Below are 17,015 nucleotides of genomic sequence, written 5' to 3'. Positions count from 1 at the left end.
TATGCACCCAGAGATGGTGCACTTCTATGAAGTGCACAGTTCACCCAGAGCAATGTTTACTCAAGACGGATGAACCCCAAATACCAAGGCTTGGAAGCGGTTGCGGATTTCAACGCTCATGCGTCGCTTGCTAGCTGGTAGCTGTAGATTCTAATGATTTAAATAGGTACTGTTAGCAAAGTCTTGCTCGCTTGTGTAGCTAGCTGGCTAGCTATTTGCCTTATTTTACATTCATGTGTAAATGAAATCTGTAGCTAGATGGCCAGCTAGCTAGCCTGTGAGTCAGCTAGCTATCGAGTTAATTAGTTTCCTTGCTAGGTAGTTACTTCATGTAGGACATTTCGGGATTTTTTTGTAATGAAATTTATTCGCACTTTGCTGTTGAGACAGAAGGGAAATTTTGTTGCAACATATTTAGGGACCGCGATTATTTCATAGGAACTACAAGTTATACAAGGGCGAGCTAGCTACCGTGATGCGTAGCTAAGTAGATATCTTAACTATTTTAGCTTGTTAGCTAGCAGTCTTGGTATTCGTCTCTTGTAACAGGGTATCGCTAGGTTGGTAATCGATGATCGGTACGCGAAGCTGTAAAAGAGAAACACACTAGCAGGCTACCTGGCTAGCTAATAATCGTTTGCGTCGTATTTTGGGGAGGTAGCTTGTCTAGCTAGCGAGCTTGCTAGGAATGGCTGCTGCTTCTGGTTCTGTACCGGGGATTAGCGGGTCTTGGCCCGGACCTCCACCGACGACAACGTCCTCTGGTATACCGGGTCAGCTACAGCCCATGGTGGTTGTCTGGGAATGGCAAGATGATGGAGGATACTGGCGTCCGTATAGCGCCAAGGTGAGCTGCTACATCGAACAATGCCTTTTGCATCAGCGAGGACTGAGGAGTGGGGGACCAGCTACCGCAAGCATCTCTTTGGGACAATCAGACCCCAGCTTGGCACCTTACATCATTGACATCCCAAGTCTCAAGCAGTTCCGCCAAGACACAGGTAAGTTGACTAGTTGTTAAGGGATCTGACTGTTGGCATAATTTGCTAGAGTATTTTTGACGTGAGATCTTTATCACGTCAAGCTGACTAGATTTACAGTTTTGAAGAGCCAATTTTAGCTTGCTGTTTTCCTTCCTAGTTAGCGAATGTTGACTACGTCAGAAATAGCATTAACACGTTCGCAAATGTCTGTTTTATAAGGGAGTCAGTCGTGTTGACGATTCATGATTTTGAGCGCCGATCCATCAAAGAAAGGGGATGTGTAACGATAATTCAGCATCTCTGACTGGCGCTGCAGACACAATTAATATGCCATGTTGGAAAAAAGTGACTTCATCTCAGTCCACTGTGCTGATATGCCAGCATCAACATAAAAAATGAAATACACTGGCAAACTCAAAACTGCACCCATTGTTACGCCTGCCCATAACAACGCGGATACTATGTGTAATGGTCTTAGAATTACCTGAACACGAGCCTGTCACATACATTTCAGAACAATATAGCTCTAATTAATTTCTCTGAACTTAACATGTGGCTCATCAGAACCAGTTTGACTTTTAGTTTCACTTAATGGCCTTTGACATGGATGGGATAATGGCTGTGATGAGTTATTGTAGGTAAATCTTAAATATTGTTGTATATACTGTATTAGTTTTTCCCTATGGAGAATTCCTCAGTTCACGGTGAGCTCAAGGTCTGTTCTGCAAATTACCATATTCCCCAAAACGAGAGTTGTTGAAGCAGTAATCCAAACACATTTTCTGATATTCATGTCAATCTTGGGTTTTTAAACGTGATGCTCTGTTCTCACCCAGGGAAGATGCGGTCTGTACGTCGAAGCCTGTTCCCCCAGTCTTCAGCCTTGGGGAGCGGGGTGAACTGGGAGTGGGCCAACGATGAGGGGGGCTGGACGCCGTACGAGACGCTCACCTCCATCCTCCTGGAGAACAGCTACCAGGCCAGGCAGACCACGGCAGACCTGGGCGTGCATGGCTACAACTACATCGTGGACCTCACGGCACTTTACCAGGTGAACAAGGCCACGGGCTTCAAGAGGCAGGTCCGCAGGCAGGCCAGCCAGCCCAACCAGCCCTACCCGCTGGCCGCCGCTGGGTCCGGCTCCGTCATCCACTCGGGCCCCGCCTGCTCCTGCCACCAGTGCCTGAGTAACAGCACTGCCGGCCCCATGCCCAGCCGCTCGCGACACTCCTTCTCCGCTGCCCAGATGAGCCGGCCCAGCATGCAGGGCCTCGGGAGAGCTGGGGGCGGGAACCCCAACTCCATTTACTCCCCTTACCCCAGGAGGCCCCTTTCTGTGGGCGGCATGGCCTGGGGAGGCCCCTGGACCCCAGCTACTTCCGCGGGCCCCTCCCCTGGAGCCTCCCAGTCTTACTCTACGAGTGCCAACGGCCTGAGGTAGGTACCACCCCCCAATCATAAGTGTGGTCTTCAGTCATTATGTAATCGTTGCATCAGAAGGCCTATCGTATCTGAGAGGAAGGTTATAGAAGTCGACTGAGACAGATAATCAGGAAGAGATTTTGCATGAATGAATGAGAGGTGGGCATGTGATCTGCCTCGTATTTCTGGTTATTGTAAATGTTGACAGTGCACTCATGAGAGGCATGTGAGGCTGTCAACATCAATCGGAGAAGCCAGATTGGTGACTTAAAGTCAGCTTCTCAAATCGTTTCAAGTCAGAATTTAAATGACTGCTTTTTGGAAATCTGTTTAGTCTAATTGAAGGTTGAGCAATGACTGACTTGGACTTGTGATCTGTTGGTATACATTTTTACAAATATCAAAATAGTATTAATATTTATAAATTGCAATAATTTGCAATAATTTTGAAAGTTACAAAGTTAAAGGGATATCTGTCAGGGGTCTCCCGAGAAACGGTAGTATTATTGAGTTTGTGTGTGTGTGCCAGGGGAGTCATCTTTGAAAGCTGATCTATTTTATTATCAAACCAAACAGAAACTTATAGCAATCTTGTTTTGAGCAGAGTTCTTGTTCTGTATATTTCATGAAATGTATTTGTCCCTTTTTTATTGTGACAGTCACATTAGCAATGAATCATCAGATATACATACAAGAAATTAATTTCTCATTTCTTCAGCGTTAGATAGTACAGCTGTCCTCTTTGAACCAGTTATTGTAAATGTTAGTGGATGTTGATTTGATTTTTTGTGAGTAGCTTTAAAATAGCTGCATAACTATTTAGCTAGCTAGGTGTCCCCTTAACTACAGAACTACAGAAATTTCCCTTCACCCTATACTCTTCTCTACCTTCAACTGTACCCTTCTCCCTATATTCAAAGATACGCGTCTTACTGTTGTTACTGATGGAAATCAATGGTAATGCAGTGTGTGTAAAACTTGGCTTGACCAACGTGTTTATGCTAGTATAGAGCTAGACAAATAAGCAAACAAAATATGTGGTTGTTGGTATGTGACACATATCCGTAATTTTTGAATTTATATTCTTTTAAGATGTAAAGCAGCTTTTTGGTCTGATGGCATGGCCACCGGTGTTCCACTGTATGAGAAGAACCCGTCATAACAATAATTTCTGATCTCTCAATTGACGATACCTCTGTTTCTGTTTTATCTGTTTGCGTCATTCAGACCATGTCAGCTGTTGTTTTCTGTGTCAAACCTATGAAAGTTTCCGTTTGAGTGACCACTTTACGCCCCCTCTGCATTTCCTGTGGGGTGCATCTAACACTGAATAGGCACCATGAGCCATTCTCGCCCCCTCGATTTTGGACAGCAGCTAGTGAAGCAAGTTTTTAGAAGTAGTAGGCTACATTTGACCTCCTTAATAATGATAAAGAGGACGTGTTGTGGAATCCCAAGGGTAGAACACAACCCCTCGCTGAAACAAAAGTGGAAAAATAAAGCATTTGAACAAAACCGGGGACCTATTAATTATTTCATTTTTCCATCCTGTTGGGCTGGGTTACTCTTGAGCGTTTAACATGTGACATTTTAGAGGCTGATGTTCCCGGTAGCTCTGATGCCGCGGAAGAGAGATCTCTTATAAATGGAAATGTTTGCCCGGTGCTGGAAAAGGCTGATGAGAAGCTGGGGTTGAAAGGTTCTCATTGTCATTCAGATGGCTGGTGCATTTGACACACTTCCTACCACTGCGCTGGCATGTGAGCGTTTCTGTAGGAAGTCAGGCCGTAAGAGGCTAAAGAATTGGGGGAGTCACGCAGCAGTCTGTTCATCTGACAATACCTGGGGTGTTTCCAGTGCTTTGCAGACTCATCCCCGCATGATCTTGGTGGGGATTTTGAAATAAACCACGCAGTTCTGCCTAATTCTGTCGGAGTGAGTCAGACGATCTGACAGCAATCAGCCGCGGTGCTCTGCACATCTTGAAGTCGTTCAAATAAATTTTAAGATTGTGGCATAGCGGCTCAAAATATAACATATTGAATATCAAAGCAAAATGAAAACTTGCATTCAAAGAAAAAAAAGCCAAATTAGAGTCTTATTTTTAGTTGTTTTCAGGATTATAGATAGAAAGGCTCTCATGTGATAGGAAGCAGGGGTGCAAGAGACGTGCAAGCGAGAATATAAATTTCTTTCGAGTTGCTGGGAGGCACAGCAGTAATGAATGAGGACTTGATGTTGCCTCCTAAAGAGAAGACCTGATTCTCCCCCCTCACCCCACAATGGGAGTGTTGTCTGGCTCAGTCAGGCTAGGCGTGTGTGTGTGTGTGTGTGTGTGTGTGTGTGTGTGTGTGTGTGTGTGTGTGTGTGTGTGTGTGTGTGTGTGTGTGTGTGAGAGAGAGAGCGAGCGGGGCTTGTGCCTGCTCTGCTGTCTGCTCCCGCAGTCTCCTCTGTGCATGGTGGCTCCTGCGGAATTGCCGATGGCTCCAGGAAGCGAGGAGGAGAGGGACGGCCGAGGGCCGCGGCCATTGTTTGAAGTGGAAGGGGAAGCGCAGATTTAGGGTTCCATTGTTCTCCCCCCTTCCACAGGTTAAAGAGTGGGACCCCTTGCAGCCTGTTTTAGCAGGGCCTGGGTAGCAGCTCATCAGTCAGGAAGTTCACTCTCCTGCTCCGCGCTGCACTTGTCTGTTTTTTCTCTCTGCTTTTGTCTGTGTTGCAAGGGGGCTTCCAGGGGCTTCAGTTACAGTAGTTACCCACACACGTGTAACTGAAAAACAGAGGTTGGTCCAAATTTGTAATTTCTCCAATTAACAATAATTAAGTTATTACATTGAATATGGTATGATCTAATACCTCAAATACTTGCAAATAAAGTAAACCAATTCATACATTTTCAGATGTGTTGCTGAACTGGAAATTTAGCATTCTTGGAAAGTACTAATGATTTTCTGTTTTCAAAATGAGTTTGATATAACAGTAACTACTTTGGACCACTTAGGATTAGGTAGGCTGTGTAAAGTAATTCATTATTTAATTAAGGTTATTTTGGGGAATTTCTAGTAATGGTATTGCTGACCATTAAAGTAATACTCAGACTGATTTAAATGCATTTAGAAAGCAGTCAAAAAAATAGCCATTGAAACTTTTTTGCAGCAAAACCAAACTGAAAAAATTCTGTCCCTGACTCTAATATGACATTGCTCTATCAGGAATCTTAATTATAACAGTGGGAAGGAGGCAGAGTATTTTCTTTAATAGGAGTGTTTAATTCAGTTAGAAGCATGATGTCCCCATTCCTTTCATAATTTTTATTTCAGCCATCCTCAAGTCATTGGGAAGATTTATAAATGACCAAAATATATGAATGATAATTTTATAAATAAATTTATGAACGGTGCTGCAATTAATATTTGTTGGTGATTCCAGTCTACCCTCTGCAGTCAGGCCTTATTCAGGGCAAAAAAGCTGTTTATGCTAGCTGTCCAGGGGTTTTTTGGTGAGTTGGTAATTTTCACTTTCATTTCTCAGGAGCCCAGCTTATCTCTTCTTTGAAACCCAGAAATCGAGAACATTCATTCTTTTAAGTGGTTGCAGCCTAGTTTTGTCCAGCTTGGAGCACACTGTCGTGGTCTTATTTGTGACTTTGAAGTCAGAAACTAGCCAGAGATGCATTTCAGATTTAGATGAAGTGCGTTATGTTGTCATTCAGTGTGGTGTGTGTGCTGTTCTTACTGAACGCAGTGTGTGCTGCGTTTGTGTCACTGTGTCACATTAACACCCCTGTTTTTTTCCCCTTCAGTGTCCCTTCTATCCCTGTGCAGCTGAATGGCTCCACCAGCGTGAGCTCAGCTCTGGCAGGTAAAGTTGTCTCCAGGGTGGATACCAGAAAAACAACACTGCTTGTGTTAGAACGGCATGCACTGTATTAATGGCTATAAGTGTCTGTAGTGGCTTTGGTAGTGTGTGAGCTGTTTTTTTTCCATTTGTATGGATTTGCAGTGATTTTTTATTTTTTATTTTTTGCAAACTAATAGAGATGCATACTATTGATGAGACATAGTCCCAGACTTCAATCTAATTGGAAGACATTGTTGAAAAAAGTCTGTTGTAAGTGTCCATCTACTCAAGCAAATAAAACACTCATGTTAAAGATTTTGCCACTGAGAGACATCAGCACCAGACAATGTAAACGATCTCTTATGAAGAACATATCTCTTGAAGATACTAAGCACAGGAAGTTTTCACAAAAGGCCCAGTTATGAAGTCTGTTTTTCAAACTGTGTAATTGTGCTGAGCATTTGTCTCCTGTGTAATTGAAGACACAAACAAACCACAGTGATAATTTGCTATTGTCCTGATGCATGACATCCTTTCAGTACACAACTTTGTATGCTATGAAAGGCTAGTGTGCAATCTGTATAGGCCTCTCTGGTTTCTCTGTTGGGAAGCTATTATGTAGCAACTTTTCTTTCTGGTTCTGTTTTGAATTTAATTTAGTGTTCATGTTTTAAGCTCTGCAGTGATCATAAGGCTAATATATCTGCATAAGAAAAGACATTAATTCTTTTGCTAGATGCTTCCATGTTAGCTGTTAATGATAGTTCACATTCCTAGACTAGTTAGCTACAGCTCTACAGTAAAGTGATGCAATACTAGCTGCTTTACTAGGTCATAGCTGCCTCACTAGTTACCTATTGCTAGCCTAGGTATTGTCATTTGACTTCCCATATTGCAAATTCAGTGACATGTCTAACAAGTTTGCTAATGCCATGGTAGCTACTTTGTTGCTGCTAACTGTGATTTTGTTTAGAGGGAAAACATAGCTTGCAGTGAACTTTTGTCAGTGAATTTTGCAAAAACTATGCTGGCTGCTATCTAGTTTGAAGATTCTTTTCATATCTAATTATATAGTCACTATTCTGAATGTCTTTAGTGAGGGTAAAACCTGTCAGACCTTTCAAACATTGATTGGTTGCTTGTTCTAGACAGACTGCTGAACAAATGTGGCTTACTTGGTTAGCATTATGTATAAAATGGCAAGGAAATCAGTATTTGAAAGCTTAGATCAAAAAACCCATCAAACCCATATGTTGCAGACATATGTTGGATATAGTTACTATAACTAATAATAATGTTGAATGCCAGCTCAGTAGTACTCAGTTCAGAAGGTAGCTATAATAATGACAGTTCCTCTTATCTGTTTCCTGTCTTTCTAAAGATGTCCAATTTGTCAGCCTCTCTGCAGGAAATCAGGTTAAGTAGTGGAAACAGGGAAACAATGAATGGACTTCAGAGAATTCAAAGGAAGTGATGTCATTGAAGATTTAGTTGTAGTTGTATGTCTCTGATTTGGTGACTTAGCTGCACAATTGCCAGGCTACTTGTTTTTGTAGTTTTTTTTTTTTTGGTTTATGGCAGTTACAGCGATGTTTGTTGAGCTTTTGGAAACGCAGAAGACTTGATCACGCTGATTTCATCCTCTTTTTGAAGTGGTTTTACAGTTTGTCGGCCTGAACAGTGTGAGCTGAACTGCTGGACTCGGCCGATGTCAGGCTCGTAGGCTTTGTTTGCATGCAGACCGGTCGAGAGTGTCACGTTTCATTGCGACATCGGGCCGTGTCAAAGCAGTTGCCATGTCACCATCTTTCACAGGCAGAGGCGGCCCGTTGTGTCAGCTCTCTGCAGGCAGAGCGCCCCATCATTCAGCGCTCTCTTTCACTCCGAGCCTTTAGGGAGCGTGTTTGTCTTGGGCCGGGCCTGGCAGGTAGCTGAGTGAGACGTGAGCGCCTTTGTTTGCGTTGTGTCTCGAGGGGGGGTCGGGGGGGGGGGGGGGGGGGCTCGATGAAACGGGCGTTGAAGCTCTACTGTTGATTAGGCAGATAGCCTATGGACAGGAAGGAAGGAATGGGCTGACAGTCTGATGGGAGATAACTTGGCGTTTGACCAATATAGATCCAGCTCCTGTTTTGGTAATATTGTTTTGTTTTTTTTTTTATTCTGTCCTCCCCACAGACCAGAATCACAAAATCAAAATGTCATCACCTGTCTAAATATGCAGGTTTTGGCTTGGGTGTTGTCATTTTAGTCAGGCTCTCTCACATACCCCTTTGAGATATCTTGCACAAGTTAATGAAGCACATTTGATATGAAAGTGTTTTTGTAATAAGGAATTCATCAACACCTGTGGTGTATTTTTAGATTTTTGATGGTAATGGAATTATTTAAAGCTGTTTTATTTTCAATTTTGCAGTGCATATTTTTCCGCCGTCTCAGAATAGATGTGGTGTTCTAGGTGTTGTTCAGAAAGAGAGATGTGAATCGCACTAATGCTTACTTGTAGAAATTGCTCAGGAACGGTGAGACCTAATTTTGGCACAGGCCCTGTCTTTGGCTGTATGTGATAGGTGAATTGCAGGCTTCCTCCAGTATATTTAGTGATCTTGAGACTTGTGAAATGTATTGATTTAATGGAACAGAAATGTAAAAAAAAAAAATAAAAAAGTACTGACGAAGCATTGTAAATACATTCAATAAAGCCTATTTAAATTTTTTAAACAATCATTGTTTGAGCACACATGCTAAAATAACAATAATGTTTTGTCCCCATTTCCTTGCTGCCTCAGTGTTTTAGGAAGCGGCCGGCAGGGCTTTGTGTAGGGTTTCTGTGCACCCCTGCCGCACTCTCCCAGCCCCTGCTCAGTTATGCATTGCCCCACATTGTTCATTACTTTGGTGTCTCCTCTCCACCCCTCCCGCATGTCTCCGCTGGCATTGGCCACTCCAGGCATGGCTTCCATTTTGATGTCAGCAGCTGGACTCGGAGTTCGCCTCATGAACGCCCCCCTCTTGCAGCACCCCCCGGGCAGGCCCGCCAAAACTCACAGCACCGTTAGGAGGGCAAAGAGACAGCCCAGGACAGGTAGCCGTGCCACCCTCGGCCTGTGCCGAGCTCTCTGCTTATTGTCGCTTGTTTTGTTGCTTTTATTTTTAGGCCATCTCTTTAACTCCCGATATTAATATGCTTTCACCCAACAAAGAAAAGTGTGCCACCAGCTTTAACTAATCGACTGGAATACGCATTCCTGCCAGAGTGTGTGTTTTTTGTGTGGATCTGCGCTGTTGACTTGACGAATAAAGGGTAGTCAAGTCTTAAGTTGTACTGGAAATGCACAGATGCACTTGACAGGTTGAATAAGCTTTTATCTATTTTGGTCTCATGTTTCTTTTATGCTTTTGCATCTTGCACTAAACCAGCTCTTTCTTTTAAAAGCCATTGTTGTCAGCTTAGTCAATTGCCTTGCATTTACCCATGTGACATTAATATAGAACAGGAAGTATAATAATATTCAAAATAAAGCAGTCAATCTCAAGACTTGGTAGATAAATGAAAGAAAGCTTTATATTTTAAAAGTAGCTATTCAAAATCCTTCCCCTGTAAAGGCCATAGAATATGTAGATTGATTCACACATCTATAAAATTTGCTATTTGAATGTGTAATATTAAATATGAACATAGATACAGAAATACAGATGTTTTCAAGCTTTGTCAAGGTAAAACTCAAAGCAAATTTAAGAGAGGGAGTGCTTTTAGCAGAGAAAACTGTCAGACACCAGTGCATTGGAATTAATTTGGTTTAAGATGACTGACATCTGTATCTTCACCACGTAACACCCAGAAATATGAAGAAGCCCTGTGGTGTCCTCTGTGAAAGAAGTAAACTGTGTCTACGTCTGATGTTTACAGCCGCCACAATGTGGTCTATATTGCTTAGATATTAGTGTTTGTCCGATGAAGCTAAAGTTTCTCATTTACTGGCATCATTTATTTATTTGATTTATTAGCTTTGCTGATGCTTCTGTCCAGGGCAACAGCAGAGTTTACATTTTATACTGTCAGTTTATACAGATGAATATGTACAGAAGGTTCAGGTTTATATCAAGTACATTTGTCAACCTGGGAATGGAACCTGGAGTGTTATAACTGCAAGTCTGCCTTAGCTTAGAATCTTAGCGTATCTTTGTGCCAGACTTACTGTCTTTTGTATCTTATTAGCAACATAATGCATGCATTGTATAGCTTATACTTAGAAGACTGAATATTTTGGGGGTCAAAACTCATTGTATCATTTAATTTTTGATTCTTTTGAAGCTGCATTTTGTACCTGCTGCAGAGACATTTTAATGCATTTAATTGCTTAACAAAAACAGACTTCCCATGCTTCCTTTGCCATTGCCTCAGCCTCAGTCCATTCTCTCGCCCATTCTTGTCTGGATGGTTTAATATTTTTACCCATCACGTCCATGAACCGCAGTGCTTTGTGTTTGTGTACATGTGCTGTTCATTCACTGTTTGTGTGGCATCAGTATACACATTGATATACTGATCGGAGTTTGAGCCACTAATGGTCCTAATTTGCTTGAGTGATTTTTCTGTTGGACTGCAAGAGAGGAGGGCATGTTGTATGTACTATGAAAAGAACCAACATCCAATGTTTAGTCTTGTTTCTTACTCAAAGCTCATTAAAACCCAAAAGATGATTCACTTGTTTCAGACTTGACACAGAAATAACTTTCTGCTGAAACAGAGCTTTCAAAGAAAAAAAAATCTGGTCTTGGCTGAGATGCTGGTAGTCAGAATCTCTCCTCTTTCTTTAACAAGTCCTTTCTTTTTGAGCCATTATTCATTAATTTGCCCCGCCATGGTGTTCTAAACTCTGTTAGTACAAATTGAGTGCTTGAAATTGTTCTCACGGTAAGTGTTCTCTTACTGTAGGCACAATGCTATTGAAGCCTGTTTTGCAAACCTGCAAGTGCTTCACTGAGCGGAGTATGTCCTTGTGCAGAATTATACAAGTTACAACTGATTTAGGCACATGTATTGAACTAAACACTGGCTTAAACTAAAGCTATTTTGCAGAATGAGGAAAGCCATTGTTATATATTGAAGATGTTATCTGAGCAGTATAATCAAATGTAGCTACAGCTGGGCTCCAAATGATAACTTGACTTTTTTCTGTAGAACGTTTTAGCATTGTGAATAGGTTTAATCATAAAGATTTGGCCAATGAAGTGAATTGCCTCCCATATAATTTTTTTTTTTTTAATGCATGTGATGTCTTGGTCTGAGCTTGAGTTTGAGGTGGAGTTTTATTGAAGTGGTCGGTACAGTACTAATCATTACTGCTTGAAGATGAAAATGAAAACCAAGTGTCCTATACTAAAAGTGAAATCTGATTCCTTTTGTCATCTGTAAAGCATGTTGCCTTTGTGGAGCGGTCATTGGGTACACGTTTCTGGTACCAGAAGTGTGCCTGTGTGATCAGCTCAAAGGTACCATACGAGTGCCTTCTCCTCCCAGCTGTGACTTCAGCTCAGCAGCTGAAGTCGGTCTCTTCTCTCCATTCTCAGCTGCAGATCAGAAGCCAGAGGAGGTGATCCAGAGGTACATGGAGAAAGTGCCAGTTCCCCCAGAAGAGGTGTGTTTGCATGGAGTGTAGGGGGTGGTGGCTGAGAGTACTTTTTTTTGCAAACAAATTTAATACTATTTTGTGTGGGTATTAAAAGGAATAAGCTGCATTTTGCCACTCTGTGAAGTATGAGGGAGCCGTATTCTCGCTATGGACATTGATTACTGTCCTCCCACCACATTTGACTAGTTCTGGGCCCTCACAGTAACAATTGCTTTGTTTGTGTTTTGCTAGCTTCACAACATAGGAAATGGCAGTAGGAGAAAAGCACGTCCTTACAGAGTCTGCCCTTGCACCCCATCCCCCTCACCTAATTATTCATTTTTGGTTAGCCTGCACCTGAAATTAGGAGTACATGTGCAAGCTGTGCGGTCTGTGAAATATGCAGTCTGACACTCTTTTTTTTTTGTCAGTATTGCTATCTTCAGCAATCTTGGTACAAATGCCATCTGTTTCAGAGACAGAGAGCAGATCATTGTATAAGGGCGGAAATTTGCTTGGTTAATTGGGTGAGGTCTTTGACCTAGGTGACCTGTGGTTTGCTTAGGTGATGATAGATTTGGCTGTAGCTTTGCCATGTGATCTGATCTGTGCTGCAGTGGCTGAGCACTGACTAAAACAGATCTCTTTGGTGAAAGTATGGCAATCTTCCCCCTTTCCCCTTTCCCCAGGACTGCATCATTTGCATGGAGCGCCTGTCTTGTCCTTCAGGCTACGATGGGGCGACGGAGGGCCAGGCCATGCCACCGAACACAGTGGGCAAGTTCACCAAGTGCGGACACACCCTGCATCTGCTCTGCATGCTCGCCATGTATAATAATGGAACCAAGGTGAGCGGCTCCCTCTGTGCAGACATTGGGGAGATGGAAAAACACCCAGACTCCATGCAGATGCAGCTGTAACCAGCTTAACCTTTGCCTCTTGAATCTCTGTAGTTTGAGGTGACTTTAAGGGACTTTGTTGCAATATAAATGTCTTGTTAGCTGCTTTTTTTTTTTTTTTTCTTCTTTACACGCATGTATTGTTCTCTGGCCGGTCAGAGTGAATAGGCTTCTCTGTTCCAGGATGGCAGCCTACAGTGCCCTTCTTGCAAGACAATCTATGGTGAGAAAACAGGAACCCAGCCCAAGGGCAAGATGGAGATCTACAGCATTCCCCAGTCGCTCCCCGGCCACCCTGACTGCGGGACCATACAGATCATCTACAACATCCCCCCAGGGATACAGGTGTGATTCTGTTTAGCGTGCCGTGCTCCTCAGGTGGCTCGAGTATGAAGAGGTGCTGATCCCTCGTTGCTTCCCCTTCAGGGCCCAGAGCACCCCAACCCAGGCCAGCCCTACACCTGCAGAGGGTTCCCACGTCTCTGCTTCCTCCCCGACAACAACAAGGGCCGAAAGGTTTGTGCCACAGCGCTTGAACGTCTTGGCACTACAGAACAACGCCTCTCGCCAGTGCTGCCGCCAAGCGCCGCTCTTCCTCCTTACAGAGCTGAGTGGTGACATTTTGTACCGATTAGGAGATTTAATTTGCAGGTGCACCACTTAAAATGGCAAGAGTAGCTCTGTGTGAAATTTGTGTGAAGAATTCCTCATTAGCATTTTGGGCTTAGTTAGTTGCTAATTACCACAAAATTGCAATCTGGTCTTCAGTGTGCTGCGTATCTTTTAATTACAAAGCCCTGTCTCGTAGGTGTGACTGTAGAGCTGATGCGTTCCTCCCGCAGCGGGTTGAAGCATGTTTAGACAACAGGGAAATTGCATGAGGTGCGGCTTCCGTTGGTGAGACAGCCCTGCAGACTGCCACTCTCTGCCTGTCACCCCCCCCCCCCCCCCCCCTCAGGTGCTGGAGCTGCTGAAAGTGGCCTGGACCCGCCGGCTCATCTTTACTGTGGGCACCTCCAGCACCACTGGGGAGCCCGACACCGTGGTGTGGAACGAGATCCATCACAAGACGGAGATGATGTCCAACATCTCCGGCCACGGCTACCCGGACCCCAACTACCTGGACAACGTGCTGTCCGAGCTGGCGGCCCAGGGCGTGACTGAGGAGTGCCTGAACCAGGCGGGGCCGAGTCAGACGACATGAGGCTCTGACACCGCCAGTACCCCCCCCCCCAACCCCCTCCCCATCCGCCTCCCCCGCCCTGTTCCCAAGCACTCAATAACCACACATGCGTTCCTCTCCAGGAACATGCTAGGATTGATGTCATTGGAAAGGGAAAATGAGAAAACCCGTCTGCCTTTGTCACGATGGGGTTTAGGCCTTACGCAGTGTGTATTTCACGTTTCCCAGATATGACACCAAGTGATTAAATGTGCTTTGATGAAGCTGCATTCCTTTGTTTAGGTTTATTGTCTAGCTGTTCTCCCAGTCCTGCCAGTTTGTGGCACCATCACCCTACTCCTCTTGTCAAGGGAAAATGTCTCATGTTCATCTGAGGTACGCCCATATGAAAGGCAGCTTTCATTGGGTGCGTGCAAAATGTTAATACAGTATTTCATAAATGTTCCACTAGTTCATGTTATGGCATATTTCACATAATTTGCTGCTCTCTCATGCCTTGCCTTTTTAGTTTTATATGATATGGTAGCCATTATAACCTATCTTAGGAAATGGCTGTTGATATATAACCTAAGGTAGAAACCGAAATCTAATGGGCTGTTTCCACCAACCGTGTCGATATGTGGGTTGACGGCCCCAATGGACCCAGATCACTTTGAAAAGTAAACTCCCTTACATTATATTAAAGTTCAGCTAGTGGAGGGGCTTTGGCTGTCTACCCCTTCTCCACCCTGGCTCTCTCATGATGGGAATCACCTGGCATCCAGTATGACTGTTAGTCACTTACTGGTCACATAGCTGGCTGGCTAGGTGGGGAAACAGCCTAGCTACACAGATTTTAATATTCTTCTGCAACATTTATTCTGTGAGTTCAGATAACTGGCAGTTCTCTATTCACATTCTGCCATTTGATTCACTTGTGGCTACCAAGCAAGAACACAAATACCTGAATGTGGATAATATTAAAAGTACAGTTCCATTTCCTCCCACACAGTGGATGGTCTCCACCTGACTGTACACATTACATTCTTACTTTAATAATCATCTCAATATGCAGGGGAGATCCCAGGGTTTACTTAGTATTGTACAAGGCCACATCCACCTTTGGCAGCTACATGAATGCGCCTACATGTACCAACGTGTAACCACACCTTAGCCATGTAGGGTACCTGGAGTAAACTGCCTTTAACCCGAGCTCACCCCACAGCTGGCAGTAAGCGGAAAGCAGCCTTTTTAGCATGGCCGCTGTCTGAAGGTGTACATGGCTAACAACAATGACCTATAAGTAGCAATGTAATACGCTGGTATGAGCATGCTGGTCCTTTGGGGAAAAAAACTGGAACTGTTGGTTTTGTCATCACTTCTTTTATTAATTTATGTGCTCTTCCAACATTTGCCATGTCTAATTCATATCTCTAAATTTTCTTTTATTATCATGTTGAGTATGCTTATTCTGTTACACTACGCAAATGTTTAGAATTTTCCATCAAAGTATCCCCCTCCCCCCATCTTCAAAACCCTTTTGCTCCTATTTCTGCTGGACTAGCTGAGCTAAAGACTTGTGCACAGGTGCACCTGCTGCCACAGGTGTAAACAGCATGAGCAGGTGATGACTGAGAAGTGGAGCGATATGTGAAAATATGCCGTAAGGTGAGTGTAGGAGTGGAGCGGAACACAGAAATTAAAAAGCAAATATCTGTCTAGAAATATGAAGAGAGCATTGTGACAATCAAGTGTGTTGTCAAACCAATGTGACCACTCTTGCTACTTTGCCATGCTTGACCTTCCTGTATCATTAGATCCATTTATTGGTCAAATCAGTTTTTCCAGTTCCGATCGTAATCTTAAGAACACGTCATATATACAAGATCTGTTAGCGTGTCCAGGTGTATACTAGCAGACATAGGCCTATATTTTTATATGAATTGCTGAAATTGCCTGTTTTACTGATTAGGGAATTCAAGTGCATATTATGTGAATGTACTATTGAAGTGTGGACAAGAAATCATGTACTGCAATAAAGAACAAAAGAGTTTCGCAAAAAAAGCTGATCACAAATACATATCACAGAATCCTGTCCCTCCACTTCTTATGTATGAATGTTTAAATTACACCAATGGCTTTATGTATTTGGACCAAAGCAATGGCATCTGCCATGAGCATATTTAGGTGTTTCTCAAGCTCTGTGTGGCAGAAGACATGCCATAATTTTGAAGAATGTGTGGACTGTCTGAGACACACCCAGGGTTGTTTGGGACACACGGTTTCAAAACCACCGCAAGATGCGAGACATGAAAACGCCTTGATATGTTGCCTATATCTGATTCTTGTCTCATGTTGTTGCTTTGTTGTAGAGTTTTTGAAATGGCTGACCGCAATGCCTGCGTGGATGGCAAAATGAGGATTCCCTACAAGCCAGTTCTTTCTTAGACAGTTTTTCGATATTTTGCGAGTCGTTGATCCTGTTTGGTGATCTGCGATGCCAACAGTTTTGTTTCCTTTTAGATCAGATCATAATGTGTTGCACCCTGTGACTTGTCTTAGTTTCCAAGTGTCTGAATTCCCAGAAATTGTTGAGGGGGAAATTCTTAGTGTTTGGAAGATGATTCAACACCTGCAGGGATATTTAGTGAAGTGTGTTGAGGCCAAAATCTATGGAGCTGTCTTATGTTAACCTTTAACCCTCACAAACCAAAAGCCATCTCTTTATATAATGTTATACTGACATGTTATACTGATAGGACAGGTCTGGATTATACCCACAACATTGTTGGCACGCATATCAGAATTATAAACAGTACATGTAGGAGAAAGTAGACATTTGACATAACCATGTGAAAGTGGTTACTTTAACATGGCAGGGAGAATGTGTCCTCTTATGTGCTCTGTGTAATACAAGTGGTGAATATGGCACATTAATTTTGAAAGGCAACAGAAGGAACTGTTCCAATGTCTCAGTTTCCAGTAGCTCCCCCTGCAGGGTGTTGTGAACATCCACCCTAGGTTTCACTGGTTTTGAAGAGCGTGAGCTGTTTGTTAATCAGTTTGCTCTACAGCTCCATCTGCAGGTGCACCAAGAGCT

At 43.3% G+C, this 17,015-nt stretch overlaps 1 protein-coding gene across 2 annotated transcripts; it reads left to right on the top strand.

Annotated features, from left to right (window-relative positions):
* Positions 1–194: 194 nt before the first annotated feature.
* dtx2 (deltex 2, E3 ubiquitin ligase) lies at positions 195–13,998 on the top strand. Of its 2 annotated transcripts, XM_036524965.1 has the most exons (9): positions 195–1,001; positions 1,820–2,420; positions 6,205–6,263; positions 9,190–9,324; positions 11,814–11,881; positions 12,544–12,702; positions 12,937–13,098; positions 13,180–13,269; positions 13,712–13,998. In XM_036524965.1, the coding sequence occupies exons 1-9, from the start codon at positions 689–691 to the stop codon at positions 13,955–13,957; spliced, it is 1,833 nt and encodes a 610-aa protein (XP_036380858.1). In that variant the 5' UTR covers positions 195–688; the 3' UTR covers positions 13,958–13,998. The 2 variants fall into 2 exon arrangements, with proteins under 2 accessions (XP_036380858.1, XP_036380859.1); XM_036524966.1 differs by lacking the exon at positions 9,190–9,324.
* The last annotated feature ends 3,017 nt before the right edge of the window (positions 13,999–17,015 follow it).

The sequence above is a fragment of the Megalops cyprinoides genome, chromosome 3 (assembly GCF_013368585.1).
Source record: "Megalops cyprinoides isolate fMegCyp1 chromosome 3, fMegCyp1.pri, whole genome shotgun sequence".
Classification (NCBI taxonomy): Eukaryota; Metazoa; Chordata; class Actinopteri; order Elopiformes; family Megalopidae; genus Megalops; species Megalops cyprinoides.
Note: the sequence above shows the minus strand (reverse complement) of the source record. Positions and strands in the feature narration are given on the sequence as shown.